At 42.5% G+C, this 27,956-nt stretch overlaps 1 protein-coding gene across 2 annotated transcripts in view; it reads left to right on the top strand.

The window, feature by feature from the left end:
- KIF14 (kinesin family member 14) overlaps nucleotides 1-27,956 on the top strand; it is a 624,724-nt gene that overhangs the window by 62,751 nt on the left and 534,017 nt on the right. For both annotated transcript variants that reach the window (XM_085601461.1, XM_085601462.1), the window contains one exon: nucleotides 23,924-24,011. In XM_085601461.1, coding sequence (XP_085457587.1) covers nucleotides 23,924-24,011 — 88 coding nt within the window. The remainder of the gene's footprint in view (nucleotides 1-23,923; nucleotides 24,012-27,956) is intronic.

The following is a 27,956-nucleotide window of genomic DNA, read 5'->3' as shown; positions in this document are numbered from 1 at the left end:
GAGAGCAGCAAACCTTGGGATGAGGCTGGGAGTCACTTTAACTCGTTGATCGTGGGGGGGAGGCGAGTTGTGGGGGCGGGAGGGGGGCCTCGTCTGTCAGAACAGAAGACACTTCTCTCAGAACTGGAGGTTTCCAAGTCTCTGTTTAAAGAGGTGCGTCCTACATTACAAACATAATACGGAGAATTCAGCACTTAACAAGCAGCGTTGACAGCAAAGGGAAGACAAAAGAGCAAAAACACAATATATATTATAAACGGGTTTTCTGTTAAAAAACAAAGCTGCACCTCGTTTTCCACGCGCACAAAAGGCCTGACCTGTCCTGTGGAAATCTGTGCCACGGTGCAATAAGGTAGAGCGTCGCTTCCTTTCACCACTTAAACATCACACTCGAGAGCAGTCATTACTGCATTATACGATTAGTGTCTGGCTGAAGATTGTGCTCTGTGTTAAAGAAACATCACATATGCAAACAAGCATTGGCCGCGCGGCCGTGAAAGTGATCGCGATGCACTTAATGACCCATGACGGAGGAAAGACAGATGGTGGATGCGCGCGTAACCGCAAGCTTGAGGCCAGCAAAAGCATGTGGTAGCACTTTCATAACCCACTTACTAAATGTCTCACAGAGCAGCGCATGCGCTGGCTCAGGCGTGACCTAAAAAGGGGCAAAAAGTGGAGGGGCCGACAGCAACAAAAGCTCTGTTTCCTACAATAGGTACTTTTTTTTTGCTTTTACTTGCACCCCTTTTGCCTTTCCTCTCCCCTCTCCCGCTTTGCAGCTGGCCCCAGTCCATTCCGATGGGAAAAAAGCACCCAAAAGCCATGCCAACAGGTTTCAAGATGCTACAAAAATGCAGACGCTGCTGCAGTCCCTGCTCTGCATGGCCTTTTAAGTGCAGTCTTCATGCGAGGCCAACACAGTGAACTTGACCTTGGACGTAATATGATTAAATGCTATTTTTTGTGAAGGCAGATAATTATCTTAATCTAATAAAAAAGATGACTGCCCTTCGCGGTCTTCATTGGCTGTGTTATAATGCTTTGTTCTAACTTTCAACCATGCTGCGCAGCAGCCTTGCGGCTGTAGAAGATGGTGGAAAGAAATTGACAAATCCAATAGCTCAACTATAAGCATGACCTATTGGCTTTGCCAATGCTTTTTATATCCTATAAAGGATTAACTTTGGCGCCATTGAAGGTTCAGGGCCAGCTAGAAACATCCTTTGATATGAAGAATATCTTATGAATCTGGGTTATGTTCCAAGTAACGCTTTCACCTAGGTACTGGTTTAGGTCAAGACATTTGGACAGCGGTAACATCAGGTTATACCCACTTATTATGTCTAGGGCTCCCGGTATTTTGGTATTTATTTTTCTAACATTTCCATCTGTATTTATCCGTATTTAATTTTGGGCCATTTTATCTTTATTTATCCATAGTTATTTTGTGTTTTTCAGATAAATACAGTTGTAAAACTGTACATTTCCATATTTATTTAATTGATAGACGTGCAGTCATAATTTGATGTCTGTCATGTTTTAGTTACTTAAGCTGCAAAATACTGCATAACAGTGCATTTACTGGTAAATATTACCATTTTATCACAAATGTATTTTCACATATGCCTTTATTTAAATAAATTTCACCCTGTTTTTTTAATTTCCCATGCTGTCCATCTGCTCAGCTGTCGGGCTATATTTCATAAAACACAGCACAGAAAGTCACTTAAAAGAAGCCCAATTTTCTGTAGTTATCCAAAATAAATGCAGACAGAAAACACACTGTTTTCTGTCTGTATCTATCTGTAAAAATTGAATTCTGGGAGCCTTCATTTTGTCACATAAAGTGCTTAAAGAGATATTGAAAAGTGTAAATATCCGGTATCGATTAAATTATGATCTGATTTGTTCAACTCTGAAAATGAGACAATTTGTAATTTGCTCTGAACCAATGAAATCTGTGGAGGTTGGAGTGGAACATGTCTCCTATAAAATCCCTTACGTTTAGACGCTGAGGTGAGGGATTTAGCCAAATGTAGATGCTCAGTTGGGCAAAAGACAGATCAACTCACAGAAGACTTCATCTTGAGGTTGCATCTCATTCTGCCTGAATGCTGAGTCCTTGCCCAGAAACTTAGCAGCATGTCTCGGAAAGTGATACTGACTCTTTTATGGGATTGGACTAAGAGGCCTCTGTGGGGAAAAACGTTTTCACCACAATTATTAAGGGACTATGTGTGTGTCTTCATATTCTTGCGTTGGTTTAATAATATTACTAACGCACAACTGGAAGAGTCTAGTTAGAAGTAGGCTTTAGTATCTAAAAGCAGCCATTGAGAAAGTTTTTAATCTAATTGTTGACAAATACATTGTCTTAATTTGTGTTCTTTATTTATAATATTTACTATTATCCTAATACATCAAATGATTGTTCGAAATTGGGTTATTAGTTAAGGTGGGCAGTGCAGGTTTTAATTGAATCATTGACAGATTCTTTGCATTCTTTGTGACGATCAGGATTTTGTTAGTTTTAACTGTCAGCTGTTCCGTTGTATTTAAATGTGGCTGAACATTCTTTCTACAGGGGTGTGGAATTTAATAAAATATCTACTTGTCCACGGGACAGGTAGCTTCATAAATCTACTTGTCCTTTAACAAAATCCACTTGTACCTTTGGTGCCATGTATTGCACTGTCAAATAATGGCAGCACTCATTATAGAAGAGCTCGGATAATAGCCTCTCTGGTTATGTCAGGCTCATAGTATAGAAGAATTTGAATACTAGTGATTTCCTTATTTTGCCTCTTTTCTGCAGTTCTACCCATTCAATCTTTCATTCACTCACTGATATCTAGCATTTCACCTTTACATTGGCATCCATCCATTCATTCTTTCACCATTCTGTCCATCCATATCCAAACCTGCCCATCCATATCCAAACCTGCCCATCCATATCCAAACCTGCCCATCCATATCCAAACCTGCCCATCCATATCCAAACCTGCCCATCCATCCCCAAACATATCCAACCATCCTAGCCATCCGTCTTTTCGCTCACCCATCCTTCCGCTCATCCATCAATTTACCCTTTCATTCATCCATCCTTCCACTCATCCATCCGCTCATCCATCTATCCACTTTCACCCCCTCCATCCACCCTTTCGCTCATATCCATCCACCCGTTCACACATCCATCCTTTTGCTCTTCCATCTTTCATCCCATCCATCCTCCTTTTTACTTAGATCTATACACCCTTTCACTCATCCCTCCATCCACCGTTTCTCTCAACTATCCACCCATCAATCTATCCATCCATCCTTCCACCCAGCCATCCTTCCACCCACCCAGCCAGCCATCCATCCATCCATCCACTCCACCATTCACTCTCTCTCATCCATCAATCTATCCTTTCATTCAACCATCCATCCTTTCAATCATCCATCCACTTTCACCCCATCCATTCATTCACTCTTGCATTCATCCGTCCATTTTTTCACTCATCCATCCTTACATCCATCCTTTCACTCATTCATCCATGTATATATCCATCCACCCTTTCACGTCAATTCTGAACCTTTGCCTGGACCTGCAGAAAGAAGAGGCCCATTAAAAACTCCACATCTGCTAGCTGCTAGAGTGGCGTGTTCAGATGCCCCTTGTGCACGCTCAATGTGATAGGAGAGGCCCAGTCCAAGGATAGAAATGAGGGTGGGCCCGAGGATTGCACAAATTTCCCGTGGGGAAAGTAATGAGCTTTGATGTGATCCCTGGATGATTTAAGATATGAGAGGCCAAGGGGAGCGGGTCAGGGCAGCAGAGGGGGGTGGGATTAGCAAGTATAGGCACCGGGTGAAACATAAGGTGTACAGGAAAGGCAAAGTGCAAAGGAGGGTTGTGCAGGAGCTGCATGAGAAAGAAAAGCATGGCGCTTTACTGTAGGCCACCGGAATCGAGGGTGAGGAGGGTTCTTGGGCCCGATTGAGGCCCAAGGGTGAAGCACAGAATAAAAGGCAGTGGGTCCCAAGGTTCAAGTCAGTGCAGGCGCCAAGAGGCCCTTAAGGCAGCCTCTTACATTCCAGTGATGTGAGTGTTTTGGATCTGCAGAAGCTCCATGTTCGTCTCGTGCTCGAAGAAAATGAAAGGACCAGGGGAGGGCCTGGAAGCCACACAAGATCCTCGGGAGAAAGCAAAAAGACTCTTACCTGACAGTGCTGTGGATGTTTTATACGGAGCTACAACTTTGAGCTCAGCTTCATCCTGTTGTTCTTCTGCTCTGGGGAAATTAAAGTGCAGGTCCCAGCTTTTGAATTCACCCTTTCACTGCCAAGAAACTGCTTACATCTAATTATTAAATGGATGTGACAAACCGGGTTTAACAGCTGTGTATCGGATTACCGTAAGACTGTCTACTTGTCCTTTGGACAAAATAGAAATTAAAACCTCTTGCCCTTGTAAGAAATCTAGATGTCTCGTGCGTCGGGAGATAGGAATTCCCCACCCCTGAGCATATGTACAATATTTCAAAGTATTGCATTACCGTCCTTCTACTGTAATCAAACCAATGTATATAATCAACTGCAATTCAAACTGTAATATTACTGCAAAGTATAACTCTCTTACCTGTGCCAGGCTTGCTTGGTTCTAGGAAATAAAATAACTAGAAAAGAATACTCTTAAACAAACAAAATGTGTCTGAGTTCAGTCTTTGAGTGTGTGACAATCATTTGCTGATTGAGTGTGCACAACAAATGCTTAACACTACCCTCTGATAAAGCCTTACTGCTCGCCCACACTACCACAAATGGTGAGTAAGGTGCTATCTACTTTTACCTCTGCCTACCTTTGGGGTTCCACTGGACTCTGTGCACACTATATCTCATTTTGGTATAGTATATACAGAGCAAAAACCAAAGGAAATGATGGACGGAGTGTTGAACATTGCAAGCACTCACCCCCAGTCAACTGATCTGGGTTTAATCCATCACTGTTCTTTAGCCCACTCTGCCACCCCAGTTCAGACATGGCCATATGCAAATCAGTCTGACCCTGTGCCTCATGGGAACAGTCCAGCCCGAAATGCCAAGCCATGTCCTCCCTGGACCGGAAACAAGCTTCCTAGGACCGGTTTCTGGCATTTCAGCTGTCTTCAGCCAGGCTTGCTTGAATCCAGTGCCATGTCTGAACTGGGTTGGCAGAGTGGGCTAAAGAACGGTGGTGGATTAAACCCAGATCAGTTAACTGGGGGTGAGTGCTTGCAATGTTCAACACTCCGTCCATCATTTCCTTTGGTATTGCTTTGTTCGCCATAAGTTGGCAGGGTATGCTCAGACGTGAGTCCCTTGCTCACTTTGCCACTGGATTCAAGCAAGCCTGGCTGAAGACGGCTGAAATGCCAGAAACCGGTCCTAGGAAGCTTGTTTCCGGTCCAGGGAAGACATGGATTGGCAGTTCGGGCTGGACTGTTCCCATGAGGCACAGGGTCAGACTGATTTGCATATTGCCATGTCTGAACTGGGGTGGCAGAGTGGGCTAAAGAACGGTGGTGGATTAAACCCAGATCAGTTGACTGGGGGTGAGTGCTTGCAATGTTCAACACTCCGTCCATCATTTCCTTTGGTATTGCATAGTATATACAGAGCCAGCTTCCTACAGAACGTGGGGTAGAAGGATAGGAGAATCCCAAGAAAGTTCCAGAAGTACTGAAAAACCATACTTGAGATTTCCAATACGGCGTGATCAAAACCATGGACGCCCGTTGACATCAAAGTTAGGTTGAGAGGCGCATGATCATCACAAAGGGGTGGGAGAGAACGCATACCCCTGCTCCACTGACCAGTCTGGAAGGAAGGCGTCTGTTGCTGCCTCTATCGGGTCTGGCTTCCAGCGGAACTATCTGGCCTCCTGGTGGTCCTGCCAAGACACAAACAGGTAAACCATGAATGGGCTGTAGCGTTCTTTCAACTTCTTGAAGACCCTTGGGTCTAACTGCCACAGCCTTGAGTCTAACCATTCTGTCAAGCACCAATCCGCCGTCACTGACACATTGTTGGCCAGGCAAAAGACCCAGATCTCTTTGGCTAGGTCCACCAGGAGTTTCAATTTGGTGCCCCCAGATCATTGATTTAGCTGACCGCCGACCGATTGTTCATCTTCAGTAGGACACAGCAGGAGATTTTGTCCAGGAGATTTTGTCCTAGGTCCAACATTGGACTGCAAAGGAGCCTGCCACGAGCTTCAGACAATTTATGTAGTGACTGCTCTAAGCAGACCATATTCCACCTGCATACGAATCCCTGCAGAATTCGCCCCATCTGGACTTGCAGGCGTCTGACTCGATAATGGGGTCCGAATTCAACCCAAAGATGTCCCGCCCGTTCCAGGCTTCCATATGCACCAGCTGCCACCTAATTTTGTCCTTGACCTCCTCCATCAACGGGACTTGTTCCGAATACTGGAGGCCCCTGCGGAGGTGTGAGCTTTTTTGTCACTGCAGGGCCCTGTAATTTAGCGGTCCCGGAAAGAGTGCTTGAATCGAGGAAGAGAGGTGACCTATCACCCTCACGATCTACCGTAAGGCAGTTACCGGCGTGGACAAAGTCATCCACAGCTCCTTTCCTATTTTGGTAATCTTCAGATATGGGAGACTGGGAGACCTCTCCTCTGAGTTGACCACAAAACCCAAAAGCATGGTCTGCTTGGAGGGGGTCAGCAACGACTTCCTCTCGTTGATGGCAAACCCCAAGTTCTCCAACAGATAAATTGTTGTCTGCAGTTGTTGCAACAAGATAACTGGACACTAGTCCATCAAAGGGAGTTCGTCCAGATAGATAATCAAATGATAACCTTGAGCCCTAAGATTCTCTATGACTGGCTTCAATACCTTGGTAAAACAACAAGGGGTCAGGTAGAGTCCAAACATTAGAGTCCTGAACTCGTAAACTTGATCTCTCCATCTGAACTGGAGGAATCTGTGGTGTAGGGAAAAAAGGGGACTGTTAAGTATGTGTCCTTGAGATCTAAACGCACCAGTCAGTTGTCTGGTCTCAAGAGATCGTGCAGGTTTATGCCGTCAATCTTGAAGTGGCGATACACTAGCAATCCATTGAACTCTCTGAGGTTGATCACAGGCCTCTGGCACCTATCGTGTTTCTCCTCTCAAAACAAGATTGCTGAGGAACCCCCTCGGATGAAGAAAAGTAGGGGAAATTGCCACTTTCTGGAATATGTCCACCACCTCCTTGTCCATCAAGGCTGTTTGGGATTCTGGTGAAAATCAATGCACATGGATGGGAGACCTGAACAGGGGACCTGTAACACTTTATTTGGAAGCCTTGTATGGTTTGCAGAACCCATGCTTTGGAGGTAAGAGCCTCCCAGTTGTGCAAGAATAGAGCCAAACGACCTCCCTCCAATATCTCTGAGGAACGAAGAACACTCCCATGCTTGGGACGACCGGAATTGTCCACTGAAGGTGCCTCTGTGGTTATAGCCTCTGTAATCTCTCCTGGTGGGAAAGAATTCTCTGGAGCGGGTCTGGTCCTGACCCCGGTGGAAGCTTTGAGCTCGGGTAGGGCCTTGCTCTCTGCCACGGCCGGCCCCACAAAAATTAAAGGGTGGAAAATGTTCTTAATGGAGGCTTGCGCTTTATTGAGGGAGGTAAAGGTAACAATGAATATGCCTAGATCTTTTATGAAAGGCTCTCCAAAAAACCCTTCCTGCACCACACCCCCTTCCTCTGTCATGGCCAAATCTCCTCATTTGGAGTCCACCTTTTTTAGCAAGGAGTGACGCCTCTCTGCTGATAGGGCACAGTTCCATTTCCGAAGAAAATTATTCTGAGCTGCACACAGTCGGATAGCGACTCCGGGGAAATCGCAGAATGGCAGGCTTTGGCCTCCTCAGCCATCTCCATGATTTTTGTAAGGGGCCCAATGACATCTAGTAATTTGTCCTGACAGGGCTTCCATGATCCGTTGATTCCTTTCTTGAGATCTCAAATATATTTCTTAAGGATGGTGACCATTTAGAATCAACCTCTAGTGTTAGGGTCACCTTCCCGGCAAGGGTGAGACGTGGACATTCTGCTCTAAGGTGCACACGCTTCCTCTCTAGTGGCTTTGTAAGACGACCTGCCATGTAATTGCCAATCTTCGCTGATAGGAACCACTCTGCTGAGCGAGGGTGTATTAGATCATCAGGATCAAATATGTCAGACATATCTTCTTTTTAAGTGGTGGAGGTCTCCTGGGAAGGATCGGGAGAGGGGCACCAGGGTCTGGAGGGACCTGCCTCATCATTCGAATCCCTGTGGTAGTTGTCATCATCTGCTGCTAGTACTGTGTGGGAGAAGGGCAGTTGAAGCGGGGGACCAAGGGCGTCCTCTGCGTCCTCTTCCGGTGGTCTGTGCGTGCCAGGAAGACCTTTCTCAGCCTGTCAAACATGCTCAGGTCCATTTATGGGTCTCCTTTGTGCTTGCAGGAACGTAGACCGGCTTTGTTAGGGCACCTGAGGAATTTGACTGCGTACGGAGAGATCTAGAGGGCTTGTGTAAGAAAGTGCCAGTGCATCAAGCGCTTTCAAAGGGCCCCATGGCTGCTGCCACTGCCTGGTGTATAGAGTCATTTACTGCCTCACAGAATTCGTCGTCCAAGGAAAGAACCAAAATTAACTATTCCTCTTGGTACTCCTGCATGATGAATAGCAAGGGTAGGTCTAGTGAATGACAAATAAGCGTAATAGCGCAGGGCGCTTAAATAATGCAGGATCTGTGTAGGGCAGTGGTTCCCAAACTTTTTCGACCCACGGCTCCCTTGACCTATTGGCCGTTGGCCACGGCTCCCCATTATTTTACTTTTTTTTTTGTGGGTGAAGGGATGTAAGCCCAGCTTTGGGGCTACTTCCATTTTTCACCCTGAAAATAATTGGGATGAAGCAGATGAAGGCATTATAAAATCATAGATGTAACAAATTAAAAATATGACAGCTGTTTAATGAAAAACTTGAATTGGTTAAGTAAGCCAGAAACATTAATCTGAGGTCTGCATATGAAATTTCTAAAAACTAACTTTCGTTTAAAGAAATTGCCTCTAAAGGGGCTCATTCCAGGGAGCCAAGGGTGGAGGACGACTTAAATATTTCTCATTTACACCTTTCGCAAGATTGCGTTAATCTGCCAATGCAGCATGCCAGCAGCAGTAGAGTGAATGTAGAGTAGTTAGTCAGCAAATTATTTGTCATCCAGTTCAATGCAAGCACTCAAGTGGACATGAATAAATATACCCAAAAAGCCAATGGATGAACACTCCACTGGGCAGAGCCAAGACACGAAATGACACCTTTGTGCAATGCCTCAAGCGCACTGAAGGTCCCAAACTAGCACTATGTTAGTAATGATGAAATGTTATGTTGTAAGAAAAAGATCACACTCCAAAATTTTCATCAGAAAATTGTTAAGTAAAGGTGCCTAAAATGTGTGTTGTGCTGCAGTTCAGGACACCACTTACACAACCGGCGCATGACCTACATTTCCGATGGGGCGCTTTATGACAAACTGCATGATGGAGGTGGAAGCTCAGTGTCTGCAGACAGACTGGGCCAAGAAAGAGAATCCACAAAGTAAATTTTTCACCGAGATACATATGGGTCAGAAATAAATTGAGTGCTATCAAGTCAAAGTACAAATGCCAGCGTGTGTTACAGATACTGGGAGAAAGATCGAATCACTTGTTCCTGGAGAAAGTAACTGCATCTGACTGACCCCTTTGGGTTGATAGTTCAATTTGGACACAGGTCACTATTCATCTAAATCGGTCAGAAGTGGTACAGTACTTGGTGGTCTGTGTGCAGTGCACAAAAGCAAAAGTGGCAAAACTTGGCACACTCAGAAGAGAGGGTAAGAGACTGAGCAAAAGAGCATTTGCCTCTCAAAAAGCTATTAACTTTACGGGGTGTTTATTTCCATTGGCTCTGAACAAAGCATTTTTTTAAAGATACAAAACCCACACCAAAGTTCACATAGTGCCAAGAAGTAACTCAGTTCCGTGAGTGTGCTGTACAGACTGCTCACTCAGAGTTACTAGCATCCACCTAAATAGCTGTAGCTTTAGGCTCGCTGGACCAATGCTGCTAAATTTCACACCAGATGAAACTCGTTTTTGCAAACCGCCTTCTGTCCAGTCCACTACACAGCTCCAGGCCCTGCGGTTCATATACAATCCTTGAGACAATTAGGAGCTTAGCAGGGAAGTGTCTGTTCTTTTGTGCAGTGTATCATACCCAAATCCCCCTCAACATGCACAGCTACCAAATAAAACACTGATACCATCTATGGTGGGAATGACTTGACTCTGATGTTAAGATAAAATAATTGGTGCGTTTCACAGTACGTGCATCACACCCCGAATTTGTGATGCATGCTGAGACGTTTGCTGGAATCTCCCATCCACCCCAACCCAGGCCTTCAAACGCCCCCCTTGGTCCACGAGGCCTGCTGCAACATCTGTAGCTCGATTGGCTCCTGTAAGACACAGCCTTCTACTGACGGAAACAATTTCACTCAGCCATTAACAAAAATCCGGAATTTGGGTGCAGCTGGAGTTAAAATGACTAACAAACAGCAGCAGTAATCTGTGCGTGTGAGTAATGCAACCTACATTCTATTGGTGTCTATTCAAGGCAATTGGTTTCATGTTGCGAGGTAAAAAAACTTAACGTGTATTTTGCAGTGAAATACTGAAATACTCCTTACCAATGTGCTGCAGCTTCTGCCTCAGAGTTCAAACAGCCTTTCACACTGTTGCATTTGTTGGCATCTCAGCGCGCCCGGGATGATGGGAACTGTAATTTGAGCTTAAAGTTTGCCCGAGACTTTGACTGAGAGGACGCACATTATCAATATTTACAGCATCTGTTCGTGGCGCCCCTGTTTACTTTTAAAGGCGCACCAGGGTGCCGTGGCGCACAGATTGGGAACCCCTGGTGTAGGGCAATCATGAGGGTTAAATTTTGGCACTGGACAACGCCAGTATTGTTTTTAATTGCTTACCAGCACACTGTGCCTGGTCTATGACCCAGGGCTAATGCTCTCTTAAGGTTAATATGGGACAATAAATGCCGTCTGAGACTTGTTTGCTATGCAAAATACGGACCCGGATCAGCCGGGCATCAACCGCTCCTTAAATTGCTCATGCGAGCTGAAATACAGACCCGAGCTGAAATACAGACCCCTGCTGTGTTGTCACGTTTTTCCAGCACGGTACGGGCAGGCAGACTGCTCCACGGGCGGTCGGCTCATCAGTTTCATCTCATCTGACTAAGTGTGAACCCCGCGGAGCAACGAGATGCGGCACGTCTTTGAAATTGTCACATGCCCTCGGACTGGCTAAATGTCTCACTGGTCCCATAATTTACCGGTAAATACAAGCCGCGAATGGTGCTCCGACGCACACTCCCGGTAGGAATCTAAATGGAACTAAATATAAACAAACAAAATATGTTAAATGCAAACAAAGCACCATTCACAGGAGTAAAATGAGCAAGCTTTTGCAATGCAATAGGTCTCGCGTTTACGCAAGTTTAAGCTATTGGCTTTGTAAATGACCATGCCTTTTATTTATGTTTTAAAAATGAAAACAAAAATAAAAGGCTTTGTTACTTGTAATGTCAATAGCTCAGACTCGCCTAAATGCGAGACCTATTACATTGCAAATGCTTGTTTATTTTACCGAAGGACATTAAAATATGTTGAGCCAAAGCAATGTATCTGCCTAATTTAAACAAAAGCTATAAATGTACCGTAAAGCTGGAGTATAAGTTTAAAGTTATATACATGCAACTCAAAAATGTTGTTTTTACTCTGCCTTGTGTAGCGGTGTGAATAAATCCTAGTGTATTGCCATTTGTTCTGGACAAAAAGGAGCCTAAAAGTCTGCTGTTGTGTGAAAACTTAGCATGTGTCCTACAGTTGCGAAAGGATCATAATCTTTTCGCCTACAACATCTGTGGGATGCAGATCAGTAATGTACAGAAAACAACAGGATGATGAACTGGGGGGAGGGGGGGCGGGGAGTGCGTGGCTAAAGCTGCTGCCTAAATACAGCTCCAGCTTTTGTTGCTTTAAATATATTTACATATGTTTTGGTGTTTGTCACTGGATTACAAAAAATATATTACGTTAAGCCACAACAGTGCATTTAATTTAGTAAAATAAAAACCATAAATCTACCATAAAGTTAAAGTAGGACTTTAATTTAAAAAGTAAGTTATGTAGCCCATTAAAGATGCAATGTGTGCAGTTCACTCGATGCGCCCAAAAAAACACAGACCACCAAATTCAGCCTTCTACACAACATTATGTTCCACTTGAAAAAATCTAGGGAGATTAATTGCTTTGTCCAAAATCACACACTATTGCGCAAAATATAACACTAAAACCGTGCTTTATATATGTTGTGGTATTTTAAACATAGGGAAAGTGCAGTGCTAAATATGAGCTGGTGGTTTCTGGTGCTCAACAGCAGCACCTAAAAATCAACATAAATACTTAAGCTGCAGTCCAGGACACCTGTATTCTTAAATGTGTGTAGGGAAATTCAATGTTTTTCTCAAAATCACACCCTATTGAGCAACATTTGAGAATGGAACCTGGTTTCCAAGCTCGTACAGTTAGAAGTATTGTCCTTAAAAGCACATTCACTTCCCATTAACACAAGTTTTGTGCTGCCTATTAGGTAAGAAGTATGTTGTCTGAAGCTGCTGCCTAATAAAAGCCCGGGCAGTTGTAAGGTTACAAATGAAGCATTGGGGGTGTGGCTGGAACCAGATGTTTTGTCCTTTAAAGCACATTCCCTTCATATTTACACGGGTTGTATGCTGCTTGATAGGCAGGCAAAAAAGAAATATATAACATAGTTTACAACTGCTGCCTAATGACAGTCCCGGCAGTTGCTTGGTTACAAATTAACCGTTTGGAGTGCAGCTAGAGGCATACCATATGTATGTGCCTTATAAAAACAAAAAACATGCAGGTAGAATAAATTTGGAGCCGGACTTCTTTGTTAAATATAAGCGCTTCTGAAGGCGATTGCACAAAATGTAATAAAAACAGAAGTAAAAGAGAAAATTAACTATGTGTATATAAAAAACCGAAAATCAGTGAATAAAAGGCGCTATAATACAGACAAAACTCATTTGTGTGCATAAACGTGCAGTCTCATGCACTTTTCTTTTTAAAGTGCATCTAAGGAGATTAAGTTCTTTGACCTAAACCACATACTACCGAGCAAAATCTTAAACTGGAACGTAGTTTTAAAGATCATAAATTCGTAGTGTTGTTCTTTAAAACATATGTCCTTCCAATTTACACGGGTTATGTGCTCCATGCTAAACAGGTTAAAGAATAAATATGGTACATAAAGTATGCTGCCTAATAACAGCCCCGGCAGTTCTTCGGTTTCAAATTAAGTATTGGGAGTGCAGCTGGAACCACGACAATATTTATTTTTTATTATACCGAAGGAAATTAAAATATGTTGAGTGGAGCCAAAGCAATGTATCTGCCTAATTTAAATAAAAGCTATAAATGTACTGTAAAGCTTGAGTATAAGTTTAAAGTTAAATAGGTGCAGCTCAAAATGTTGTTTTTACGCTGCCTTTTGTTGCGGTGTGAATAAATCCTAGTGTATTGGCATTTCTGCTGGAAAAAAAAAGCCTAAATGTCTGCTGTGTGAAAATTTAGCATGTGTCCTACAGTTGCGAAAGGAAACCAGGACAAGCGAATGAAGTGAAGAGAAGCCTTGTTGTAAAGATCGTAATCTTTTCGTCCACAGCATCTGTGGGATGCAGATCTGTAAGCTACGGAAAACAACAGGATGATAAACTCAGGGGGAAAAAAAAGTATGTGGCTAAAGCTGCTACCGAATTACCTGTTCATCAATTTTGTCCGAGCCCTCAAGGGTAGATTGGGTCGTCCACTATACTCACCAGCTACCTAATTACAGCTCCAGCTTTTTTTGCTTTACATATATTTACATATATTTTGGTGTTTGTCATGCAACTACAATAAATTTGGAGCTGAACTTCCAGTTTAAATAGAAAGTTTGGAAGCCGATCGCACAGCATATATATAAAAAATGCAAAGGAGATGAGAATAAAATACGCTATAATAGAGATTAAAGGCACAAATTTAGAAAACCCATTTGCGCTCACTTACAAAACAATTTACCATATAACTCAAGTACTACAAACATAAACTGCATAGTATATAAAATAGTAAATACGAACTATCAACTAACTTACTGTTGTGCAAAATCTGACACAAAAGCCTGGTTTCCGAGCTCCTACATTAAATGTTTTGTCCATTAAAGCACATCCTCTCCCAATATACACAGATTATGTGCTGCCTTTCCATAGCCACACAAAAACATTAACGCTCACAGATCCCCAATACAAAGAAAACGTGCACGAGCAGAATAAGCAAGCAACAAAAAAGAGTTCCAAGACAAACACTTCATTCCACTAGCAGCATGTTTACAGTAGTTATGTGGTGCTGTATAGGCGTTCCCAAACAAATAAAGGAGGAACTAAAAACCGTATTAGCCTGTCGAAACAAATAGATTGAAGCAGACAAGCAAACACACCAGTAAAAAGGCAATAAAAGTCAATAGGCGGAGTTTCACCACATATACTAATTACTTGATGTCTCGGAGAGACCGCGCATGCGCTGCCTAGGCGAGACCTAAAAAGCGGTTAGCTCTGCTGGTAGCACGAAATAAAGAGGAGGTTGACCAGGATCCAGTTGATGATATGGACTTGACCTTTATTGTGATTGGCTGAACTCCTGGAATGAATAAAGGAAGAAAGGCTTAAGCATAATCCTCACCTCCGGTCCCGACAGAATCGGAGATCTCTGATATGAACTCCCAGCTGCCCAAGCTCTCTCATATAAATCGTGATTTCTATGATAGCACGTTTGCTTGCTCTTATGTAATACTTTTTACTTGTTTGTGTTGCAATGGAGCAGTTGTTGAAGCAGTTTTGGTGCAGTTGAATGATTTGCACTGGCGATGTTTCTCTCCCCTTTTCAGTATATTTTTAAACACTTTGGTCCTGAGTTTTACCCATATTTTCACCCAGAACGTTGTTGGGGAACGTCTAACATTTTAAAAATGAAATACAGATTGATAGCTTAAAAATTACACTCCTCTGCAGTTTCTTAGTAGACACTTAGTGCTACTACATTTTCATTACGTGCATTTGTGTCTTAAATCAGCTTAGTGATGTAAAGTAAAAGGTGCATAGTTGATAGTAGCATGATAAAATAAGCAAATTATCGAAAAAATCAATTGCATAGACCTCCAATGAGCAGACTTTGCTGTGACTTGATTTTTGTTTTTCAAGTACTCTCCACCTGGCCATAGTTAAAAGTGTAGGCTTCACATGTTGGTTTTCATAGAAACCCAGACCTCTCCTGCATGTAAATGGCTGCAGTTTGACTTTGGTCTTGAGTGCTTTTCCGGGTCTTCAAACAGTATTCCTATTAACATGACATGCAACACCATACAATTCACCGCCACACACTTCAACACTACCCAAAATGATTGCACTCCACATAATAACACTCAACACAACAAGATTCAACTCCACATAATTACACTCATCGCAATACTAGATAAATACACCCCACATAAAACCACTCTATGCCACATAGCAACAATCCACAAAAATACAGTGCACACCATGCCACATAATTCCCATCAGCATAATTTCACTCTGCGCCGCACAGTTCCTTGCCACGCAATTCAACTCCACACAATTCTCTTGCACACCAACTAATTCGGCAGCAAACCACATAATTCAACACAATACAATTACACTACACACCACATACATCCAAACTACACCACAGTATTTCGCATCATGCAACAAATTTAACAGCACACCACAATTATTTTATTTTGTTTTTTATTTTGAGGTTTTGTAAAGCGCGTAGTAACCCGTAAGCATCCCAGCGCTAAGACCATGACAATCAAGAGGTTGAAGTAGGAGAGAAGTTAAGGAAACAAATGAGTTTTTAGAAGTTTTCTGAAACGGAGGTAGTCTGGTTCAACCCTAAGATTACGGGAGAGGGCATTCCACAGACGGGCTGCGTTTACCGAAAAACGCCTTCCGCCAGTGCGTGCCCTCTTCACTCTGAAAGTGGTGATAAGGTGTTCGTTGTCAGAGCGAAGGGAGCGTGAAGCTTTGTAGGGCCTAATGAATTTTTTAAGAATAGGGGGGCCTTTGTCCTGCAAGAGTTTGTGGGACAGGCAAAGAGCCTTAAATTTGACTCGCGCTCTCACTGGGAGCCAATGAAGGTGCTTCAGGGCTGATTTTGCCGATGATCTGTCCGGAGTATTGGTGAGAATCCGTGCCGCGGCATTTTGGATCCTTTGTAGTTTGTCAAAGGTTGCTTCGGGGGCCCCCAGATATATGGCATTGCTATAGTCCAGCCTGGAGAGAAGAGGCCTTGGATGAGCAATTTCTGGGAGGCAGGAGGTAGCAGAGGCAGGATTTTCCTGATAGATTTAAGAAGCCCGAAGCAAGTCCCGGCGATTTTTTTTGGCTTGGGTCTTAAAGGACAGATCTTTTTCTATCCAGAATCCCAGGCTCTTTATCTCGGTTTTGGGAACTGGAGGTTCACCCAAACAGGGAGGCCAGATGTTGGGGGGGAAGGGAGAGGCCCTTATGGCCAAGGAGTAGGATATCTGTTTTTGATCCGTTGAGTTTCAACGACGAACGGTTTATCCATCCTTGAATTTCTGATAGGCAACTGTGAAGGTTAGATGAATCCTGGTTAGGATGAGATAGAGACACCACTAATTGTGTGTCATCTGCGTAGCTAATGATATTTATACCAAACGGGATGACCACTGCCTCCAGTGGGGACATGTAGACATTAAATAGTGCCGGGCTCAGTGACGAGCCCTGGGGCACTCCACACTGAAGGGGAGTAGCCAGTGAACGGGAGTCGTTCTCCCAGACCTGGAAAGAACGCTGGTTTAGGAATGATACAAACCAGGCCAGGGCAGTGCCATCCACCCCGATGTTTTTGAGTCGCTGGATTAAGACTCGATGGTTAACAGTGTCGAAGGCCGCACTGAGGTCCAAGAGGATCACTGCCACTGATCCTCCTGCGTCCAAGATGGCTCTGGCCTCCTCCACTGCCACAAGCAGGGCGATGTCCGTGCCCTGACCAGGGCGGAATCCAGTTTGCGAGTTTCTGAGCAAATTATTAGACTCGAGAAACTGCGAAAGCTTTTTGTTGACTAGCTTTTCAGTGATTTTACTGATTCCAGGGAGGAGGGAGATTGGCCTATAGTTGGCCATATCCAGAGGATCAAGTGAGGGTTTTTTAAGGAGCGCCTTTACGACAGCCGCTTTCCAACTAGGGGGGACTGTACCCTGGAGCAGTGATGAATTAATGAGGTCTGTTAACGGAGAGGCGATCGTAGGGGCCACTTTTTTTAAGATACGTAAGTGCACCGGGTCGCTAGGGGAGCCGCTTTTGATAGTCGCTAGCGTCTTTAGAACCTCTTCAGTAGTTACTGGGCCGAGAGAGTTAAGGTGGGTAGCAGCTAGGTCGAAATTAGTGCAGCCCTCATCAATGAGACTGAGGTCGACAACAGGAATAGAGGCGAGAATTTTCAGAATTTTCTCATCAAAGAATTTCGCCAAATTAAGGCACTTATCTTCAGAGGTTTTAGCGTCTGGAAATTTCTCTGGTCTCTGCTCTGGGACTTTAAGTAGTTCTTTAAGAATGATAAAAGTTTCCCTGGCGGAGCAAGAGGAGTGTTTTATCCTTTCATCAAAGAATGTGCTTTTGGTGTTGTGAATGGCGAGTTTGTAGTTTTTTAAAGAGGTACGGAACGCGGCTTTATTACTTATGGATTTATCCTTTCTCCATAAGCGTTCTGTTCTTTTGCACTCCTTACGTAGGAGGTTAAGATCAGGAGTGTACCAAGGAGCCGGGCTCACTCTTTTGGCTCGTTTTAAGCTGGTGGTTCTGGGAAGGAGATCATCCAGAGAGTGGGTGAGCCAGGTATTGAACTGATTATCTGCAGTAACTGGGTCTGAGGACGGGAGAGGAAGAGTAACCCTGAGTGTGGCGGCCCATTCTTCTGTCGAGAGTTTATGCCAGCGACGATCGGTGACCCGGATTTTTGGTGGCAGCATAGATGGAACAAAAAGTTGCCAGTGAATGGGTATAAAGAAGTGGTCTGTCCAAGGTAAGGGAAGAGGAATGAGGGTTTTGAGGTCGGGAATGTTGGTGAAAATGGGATTCAAGAGGTGTCCCTTGTTATGGGTGGGCTCTAAATTCACTAGTCGGATGCCATAGGCCCTGAGGTCCAGAAGGAGTTCGGAAGCAGTTATGTCCTTGGGGTCTAGTATGTGGAGATTCAAGTCCCCCAGGATTAAAAAGTTAGAAGTGGTGGTTGCCATGTGGGTGACTGTATCCACAAGAGATTTAGGGAATTTGGCTGGGGCTCCCGGCGGGCGATATATCAGTAGACCAGAAAGGGAAGTTGCGGGGGATATCTGAAGAACAAGATGGCAGCTTTCGCAGTCGTCTATAATCCCATCATCGGTTCTGCAGGAGAATTGCTCCTTGTAGATGATTGCCAGGCCGCCTCCTCTACCAAGGAGTCTATTCTGGGAATGTATTCGGTAGCCAGGTGGTAGAGTGTTGATAATGTCAGGGTCAGAGCAGGGGGTAAGCCATGTTTCCGTAAGGAACAGAATATCAATGGCATGGTTGTGAACCAGAAGATTAATTTCGTGGGAGTGTTTAGGGAGGGACCTACAGTTAAGAAGGCCGAGCTGAAGGCCGTGATGTTTAGCGACAAAGGGTGCCGGATTACAGAGGTGACAGTTATTAAAAGATTTTTCTCCTGAATAAATGTAGTTGCATTTAGAGTCTTTCGCGTGGTTCAGTGCAAGGAGCTTGTCTCTCAGATAGGTAGATAGGCCAGCAGTGGCAGTGGGCATAGTGGCTGGGCCTGAGGCCGGCTGGGCCCGGACGGGCCCAGACGGGCTGCGCGTACGTGGGAAACACATTAGTTATAAGCGAAGGTGGGCGTGGCCTAGTGCAAGTGGGCGTCACCCGTGACAGCGTTTACCTCGGCTGCGCAGGGTCAGGAGATGACAAAAAAGCCCAGGAAAGCACGAGACAAGGTAGGGTTAAATTATAAGTTTAAAAGCAAATTACTCAAGTTAAAAATAGCAGCGAACTGTACTGACACACAAACAAGCTCCCGGCTGTGCCTCAGGAGTTATCACAATTATACACTACGTACTACTCCACGACCACAACACAAAAAACAATCCACATAATTACACTCTGCACTCAATACCACATAATTACTATCCACATCATTCCACTGCACACCATGCCACCAACAATTGCAATCCAACCCACATAATTCTACTCCGCACATTCACTCCATAACACGTGAGCAAGAGACATTGTCATTTATAACACCAATGTTTAGTTTTAGCCAGACATATCCCACATAGCTCCTCTGTTGTTACCGTAACTCCCTGTTGCTGCTGCAGCACCCGCATTTGTCTTCTTAAGTAATCTTTTTCAGCCCCCAACCCCTATCTATCCACCATGCCTCATAATTCCACTCTTCAATTCCACTCGACGCCACACAATTCCACCCTACAGAATACCACAACTAAAAATTCCAATCCAACCCACACAATTCTACTCCAAACCACACACATCCACTCCAAAACTAAACACATGGGTAAAAGACATTGTCATTTACAACTCCAATAGCTCTAACTCTTGCAAATGCGAGACCTATTGGCATTGTCAATGCTTGTTTCCGAGGGTCATAGAAGGGGTTTTACATTTCTCTCCATGGACAACAGTGTCTGAAGGATACTCGCACAATAATGGGAATTTACCCTGCTGAAGAAAAGTATTCCTATTGCCCACTTTAAGATAATTTCCCTCTCACTTTGTGTAAATGAGATTTCCCAGCAAGCGTCTTGAGAAAGCTTTGGTGCTATAGGTGACAAAAATGTGCAAGGAGAAAATCCTTGACTGCTAGGAAAGGACCAGGCATTTCCTAACGAAGAACAATACAAAAGAAAACATGGTCTTGCTGTGCAGGACTTGGCAGCTATGGCTTATTTCAGTAGGCCTGCCGAGTACTCCTCCATTTCCAGCAATTGAAAGATGGTAAGAGAACATTATGATAAACATGTAATATAAAGCAATGGTACATTATTTTTGTGCATTACAAGTATGGAGGTACTAGAAGCCACTTGTTAACTACAGTTGTATTCCCTAATATAAGAACACTATTAAATTTTCTGTGGAGCATAACACAATAGCACAAAGCTACGAACTTCTAGAAATAATGGTTAATTAAGCACAAATGCGTAATTAAGAAGGTGCTCAGCGAAGTGTAGCTTACTTTTTGTCCTTGTCTAATAATGTAAACAAATTGTCATCTTCCTGCTTCTCCTTGATGCGTATTTTCTTTAAACATCTTCCTCTTCTTCCCGCTTATGTCTTCTGATAGTACTGTCAACTATTCTAAGCTAGTTAGATCACTGTAAGTCTTCATTTCTGAGAGAACCAGAATATATACTGAAGAAACTCTGTCAGATCCAAATTGCTACTGCCAGACTAGCAGTATTACGCCCACACTACTAGTCTTCATCTTTTACCTTTGATTGGCTAGCACTAAGTGGGTGATGTTTAAATGTTTCTGTATTGTTCATAGAGCTATTCGCAAGGTAGGGCCAGTTTCATCAACACGTGTTCGAATGGTATTGACCCAGTCCTCTTCTTCGTTGCGCTGATGCAAATTGGATAATTGTTCCCAAGTTCAGATGAGAACAAGCTGGATGCAGAGTGTTCTCTGCTAGGTGCACATCTCTGGAATAGCCTACCTCAGCCTCTTTACTCTTTAAGTGAACTGTTGGCATTCAGAAAGGGCTTAAAAACCTGCCTTTACACCTTCTCACTTACTACAACAAGTACTGTATTTGGCTATTAATAACTCCAAGGCACCTGTATAGATATCAGCTTTGCTCTATACATTTTAGTAATAATAACTAATAATAATTAAAAGCTGACAACTGTTAAATTTGTACAAGTGTTGCCAGAGAACAAGATAATCTTTTTAAAATAGTGTGTTGGCTTCCTGTGTCTTACGCTTTTTAGGTCGAGCCTAATCAGCGCATAAGCGCTGCTTAGGATCTGACCTTTTGGAATCGGTCTGTACTTTTTGGAAAACTCGTGCACGTACTGCACTGTTTCCAATGAGTACTCGTGCATATAAGGCATCCACCTTGCGGGTGCGAGCAGCTGAGTCATCTGTTTCCAATTATCGCGTCCGCGCTTGTTAATTGGAAACAGATGGCGTTGCAAGATAGATGGCGTACATGCACGAGTGCTTTCACTTTCTTGCCTGCTCTCCTCCTCACAAGAGAACGCATCTAAGGCTTGCTTTATACTTCTGGCAATAGCTGGGATTCTCTGGGAAGGACTTCACATTAATACTTTATTGCAACAAACCCTAAACTTGTCTGCAATAATATTTACACTTTAAGAGAAGCGCCAAATAAACGGGAATCTGAAGTAAAATGCTCTCAACTGGCTCTTCCCTGCCGGGCTTTCCATCTCGTCCCCCCCCCTTCAGCCCCGGCATGTGATAAACAATGTTACATCCGACTGAGAAAAACTGGCTCTTCCCTGCCGGGCTTTCCATCGCGTCCCCCCCTCAGCCTCTGCGTCGTTGGTGGTGTCCAGACAGTACTTACTGGAGCAGTAAGACGGCTGATCCACTCATATCTCTCCGCTTGTAAAGTGCCTCGTCCTAACTGTCTGCCGAGATAGCTCAGTGGGCTGTGCGCCCCATCTGGTTATGTACTTCTAACCTGCAGGTGAACTTTACATCAAAGTATGGCTGACTCTGCAGGTCATGCTTCCAATGTTGACACAATGTACAGTTTTATGAACACAACCCTTTCAAAATAGGCATTAAAAATCAATACACACTGAAAGAACCCATTCATTAAATACATATTTCCATTTTAAAGGAGAAGAGTAAAAAAAAATCAACCCCAAACAAGCTTTCACAAGCACTTGCAAAACTCTCATGACTGCGCCACAGCCTTGTTATTAAAGCTATTTTTTTAAAATTAATCTTACCCTTCAAGCATTATTCTAAAATCTTTGCGTGACAATTTATTAAAAAAATATATAGTTTATAGAAAATGCTTTAATTTAATAAAATACAATTTTGATTTCTGAACATAGCCAAATAGAAGACTGTGAAACATGAAACAAGCATTGGGACCTTATAAGTATTTAGTTATCCAGCACAATATCCTTGGTGTAACAACATCAACTGTTGCATGGCTAAACACTTATAAGGTCCCAAAAGCGAGACCTATTGGCTATGCCAATGCTTGTTCTAGAAAGTTGCTTGATGGTTGTCGTTGGATGTTTGAAATCTAAGAGAGAGGTGATGTGGTTATGTATAATGGTACATATGGCTCTGTTAATGTTTAGTGTAGCAGAACTCTCTGGTGGATAATGCAGCTTCGGAGTATGGCCTCTGTGTTTTCAAACACTTGCAATGAAGGTGCAGGCACTGGGGTGGAATATATACCTTTTACCACATGCTTTTACTGAACTCTCCATAAATCGGAGTGTTCCCTCCTCCTCTATCAGTATGCTCAAATTGTGGACGCAAGTGGTACAGTGATTTGAGATATGCCCACTTTTACAATTGTTGAAAATGTCCAGAAGCTCTCATTTCTCATATCCGCAGTAAAAAAATAGCAGAAAATATAAGGTGGCATAGTGCAGCAGCCTCCTTCTAGTAGAAGTATTCTTTTAATATGACCAGCTAGTACAGAGATTTGACTTCAGTCCAATGTGGGTAACCGTTATATATAAATGTGGGCCTTAAAGTTCTATGGCCAGGATTGCCTGAACAAGCATAGTCTGTTTGACGGTGTGGTGAAGTCAGTACCCATCACTACAAAGTATAGTCACCTGAATTTTGATTATCTGCACAGGACAAGCTCTTAAGCACCAAAATCGTACACCAGCAGAGTGATGAACAAGACAATGTCACGTAAACGAGAGTAGGATCGTAGCACAATGCCAGCAACATGTCACAGGTGGAGTCAGACTCCATCTACCCTGCACTTGTAACTTCTGAACTAGTTGGGAAGTCACTGGATTGCCTATAGCACTATGAGGCCGTAGCAGTGGCCGACTGAGAGCTATACAAATGCCTCCATATTGAAGCCTGACTTAACAAATTTTAATCAAAATTTAGCTGACACGGGTGAACCCACCTGCAACTGAATATTAGCTAAACCGTGTGAACGCTTGTCTCGCATTCAAGCACATAACCTGCAGAAATACTTACATAGTCACATGTTCAATGTCCTGTGCCCATATAAGAGTTTGAAAATATTTGTTGTGAAGTTGGTATTGATGATAGACCAATATAAATCTCAATAACTTGAAGGCAAACCGAGGACTCTGCCAAACAGTGACCTGGATTAACTGTATGGAAACCATGTTGCAATACCAAACCTATACATTTTTAATACCTAACTTCAAGGGTGTAAGCATTTTGTGGACTTTTTGTCAGAGGACAATATATTTGCCTAAACCTGTGCAAATTTAGCAATGGGAAGAACAAAAAGACATAATCCGGCCAACCGTTAAAATTATAATGAATATATTACTGTTACCAGTGTGATTTATTAATGAAAATTATATGACAGATTTTCTTTACAACTTCAACTGTCTTAAACCTCATGCTTTTCTTTGTGTTTCAGTACTAAAGAATTGGAAAGGCTTAATTCTAAGTGTAGCTATCATTTTCTTTTCTATAGGATGATGGGATTTGGTGAAGAACAAGGCATAATTCCAAGATTTTGTGAAGCTTTATTTTCCCAGATTGCAAAAACGGAAGCAAAGCAGGTTTGAAACAACACATTTTCTTTAATTTTACATTTGATCTAATTATACCACTAACCCCCTCAGTATCTACTTGTCCCTGATGATCACTCCCCTTGAGCACACTGATAAATGCTGTTGTTACAGTTTTCAAGGTGTATATACACTGTTTTTTTATGACCCATGGGTTCTGTTTTCCTTACAGTTTATGGGTTTATGCGCTTCGCACACTCCGAGGCCGCCATACTGCAGAAGCCAGATAACGTTTCAGACGCACCTGTATCCTAATAGAAAGAACTTAGCCTTGTTATAGGCTGTATAGGGTCATTGTAATCATTCATAAGTGTCTAGGAGAATCTTTCCCAAAAGTAAGCACTGGCTTTCCACACAGATCTGCTATGAACATGTAATTAATCAATTTAGTATATAAGTATATAAAACTTTTATTGTCTGATTAATAAAAATCATTACAATGTAAGCAAATTGCATTTTCACAACTATACATCAGTCACAATCAAAATTAAATAAAGAGCTTGTCAACAAACATCTCATCCAGGAATGAGAATAAAATTAAGCAATTCTATAGAGATTGGCTTCTAAAAATAGTATCAATCAATATTTAAAATTTAGTGCAAAGAAACTCTAAGGTGCTTATATTTTTACAGTACATTCTAAACATTAAAAACAAGATAGGAGTAGGTCCTAAAAACAATACCAATCATGATCTACCATCAGTGAAATGTACTTAGGATTTTCAATTAGTTATTAACATTATAAGCAGATAATTCAGGATTTTCAATTCATTGCTTAGGATTTTTAATTCATTATAGGCAGACAATTCAGGAGTAAGTGCAAGTTAGCGTTGAGGTGCTTAGGTTTACAGTGCAATCTAGGCTTAAATAAGACAAATGTTGGCTCCTAAAAACAATAATGATCATAATCTACAGTCATTGCAAGGTTATGCTAAAGTGCTTGGAGTTTATTTATTTAAGCGATTTGTAGAGCGCGCAAATACCTGTGGGTGTCTCGGCGCTACGGACTGAAGAGGAGTAGTCGTATGGTAGGATGCTCATTGGTTGAAAAGCCAGGTTTTTATAAGTTTCCTGAAGTCAGGTAGCGTTGGGCAGGCTTTGATTTCCTGAGGGAGGGAGTTCCACAGTTTGGCAGTGGCGACAGTGAATCTCTTGTCCCCACAGGAAACCTTTTTTGTGCGGGGGACCATCAGAAGGTTGGCAGTTGAAGAACGGAAGGTTCGACTAGGCACATGAGCACGGAAGGCTTTCTTCAGAAGGTCCGGTCCGGTATTGTGAATGGCCTTAAAGGCAATGCAGAGGGCCTTAAATTTAATGCAGCTTATTATTGATAGCCAATGCAAACTTCGAACCACCGGTGAGATTGAATTATATTTGGGGGTACCTGTTATTAATCTGGCGGCAGCCTTCTGCACCATCTGTAGTTTATTGGTGATCTTTTCTGGGCGTTAATGAGCAGGCTGTTGCGGTAGTCGGTTTTAGACATTAATAGGGTGCTGACCAGTGTTTTTCCTGCACTTGAAGTGAGAAATGGTAACAGTTTTTTGATCATTCTGAGAGTGTAAAAGGATGATGAGACAATGGCGTTGGTGTGAGCTGAGAATGTCAGTTTGTCATCGAACATGACCCCTAGGTTTCTTACTTTCGGTACTGGGAGGGGTGGAGGTCCCAGGGTGGTAGGCCACCATGTAGGGGACCATGCTGGATGTAATTTGCCAAAGATCACTACCTCCGTTTTGTCAGAGTTTAGTTTTAGGCAATTCTTAGCCATCCAGGAGCTGATGGCGAGCATACTAGTTTGAAAACTGGCCGCAATTGCTCCTCCATCGTTGATGATTGCAAGCACCAGCTGTGTGTAATCCAATCTTTCCTAGCATTTTAAGATGATAAAATATTTCTTTTCGACATTAAACCGATTCATTTCCTTTTTTTGTTTTTTTTTTACTAATTCCGACACCTAATGCTAAATGAATTGGGTAACTATTGCTTTCATAAAGATAAAGCCAATAAACCACTGCATATAACAGTATAAAAACATGTGCATAAAAAACGCAAACACTCTTATCTTCCTATCAATATTTTCCTATCAATATTTTCCTATGTCAAAAGTTTTTTTTTAACTCAACAGATAAAACAAAATTAAAGCAGGTAATTTAGGATACGGATATCAACATACTTTCCACCTGGTCAGAAACGTTTAAGTCTACAAAATAAAGGAATTGACTTGCCCGATAAACACTGTATAACGGCCTGGTGGCAAGTTCTCACACCTGCTTCTAAGAACAGTGGTTTTAAGAGTTAGTCGAGCTTGTAGCAGTTGCGGACAGACACAAACTATGTGCAATAAGGATTATTTTGTGTAACCACAAAGTCTACAACTGGTTGTTGGCCATTGTTGCAAGCACCTTGGGTACCATCTTTAATGTTCCGTACTTAGTTGGATACCTGCCAAATCTTAATATGAGAAATGCATCCCTCATATAAGGTAGAAAGTGTGACTGCAGGTAAGGCTGGACCTCAGGTTTTTTCAAAGGAGTTGATTAAAGTGTGCTTTTTGGTTGCTAAAGCATCTTCATCTGCTATAAAGGAGAGGAACTTTGTTGCTAGATTTAATAGGTTCTTAAAGGAAACTTTATTCCTGTCTAAATGTCCGGATAGCTAGTAGTTGAAAGTGTTGAATCACACAGATAAATGGGTTCGCTAAACTCCTATACAATCAGAGTTGCTGATTTCTTGCCAACACAGATTAGCTAGAGCCAGTCTCAGATAAAAACAAGGTATATTGGCTTTAAATAAAAAGCAGCCTGTCTCACTAGGACTTGAATTTGTAGACCAAACTCCAAATGACTTTCTGCATGACCAATGTACTTCGGATACTCGAAGCCAGATTAATGAGCCTTACTTTGAAGCTGGTCAAATAATTTAGCATCCAGACCCCAAAGATGACTGAGCCATAGGTTAGCGCAGGAACCAATTTTGCCTTTATGATTTACTAAATGATCATAGGTAGGGCACATTAATTTGCCTCGCAATATCTTAAAAGCAAAGATGGACTAAACTGTTTTGGCTCTTAAGATTGAAATGTCATTTAAAAGGAAACTCTATCTTTAAATAAAATACCTAGATATTTATAGCTCCTGACTGACTCAATGGACATCTCCTGTACTTGCTAGACTCTGGGTCTAAGAGCAGACTGCCCTATCAACATCATTTTCTTAATATTCAGCTCCAGACGATTAGCTGTTACATACTCATCGAAGGACTTAATTAACCGCTGTAAGCCTATGAGCTTATTGCTTAGTATTACGGTATTGTCAGCATATTGTAGATATTTTAGATTACAGTTCGCAAATTTAGGAGAGTGTGTGTTAACATTATCCAGATGTTGATGTAGGTCTGCCATGAAAAGATTGAATAAACATGGTGCAAGCACATATCCTTGCTTTAGGCCACTGTAGGTGTTAATTTGTTACAAACTTATATTTCTGAGTTCATTTACAAACAAGTGATCAATCATTAGGGCTCCTTATGGTATTTATTTTTTACATTGCCACCTCTATTATCTATAATTCTTTTCTTTGGGTCATTGAAAAACGAAGTTGTAAAAAGTATATACCACATTTTGAACTTACAGAACAATTAAGATTTTGGAGTTAATAGCATTATAGTACTAGCACATATACTTATTGACTTTTGTAGCCTTGTGAGCTTCATTAGGAAATCTTGATGCTGTATTCTGTGAAAATGCACAACTATAGGCCAGAGGTCATGATTAACATCATGGAGAGGCAGTTAATATTTTCTGCAGTTTTCCACTTTTATAATAAATACAGGCACTGAAGCATATTGTTTTCCTTCTGTATTCTTTTCTGAAAACGAAAAAGCTTGAACCTTTTTTCATGAACATTGCATGGAAAACTCCTTCTTATAAAACATC

Source organism: Triturus cristatus, chromosome 4_2 (genome assembly GCF_964204655.1).
Source record: "Triturus cristatus chromosome 4_2, aTriCri1.1, whole genome shotgun sequence".
Classification (NCBI taxonomy): domain Eukaryota; kingdom Metazoa; phylum Chordata; class Amphibia; order Caudata; family Salamandridae; genus Triturus; species Triturus cristatus.
Note: the sequence above shows the minus strand (reverse complement) of the source record. Positions and strands in the feature narration are given on the sequence as shown.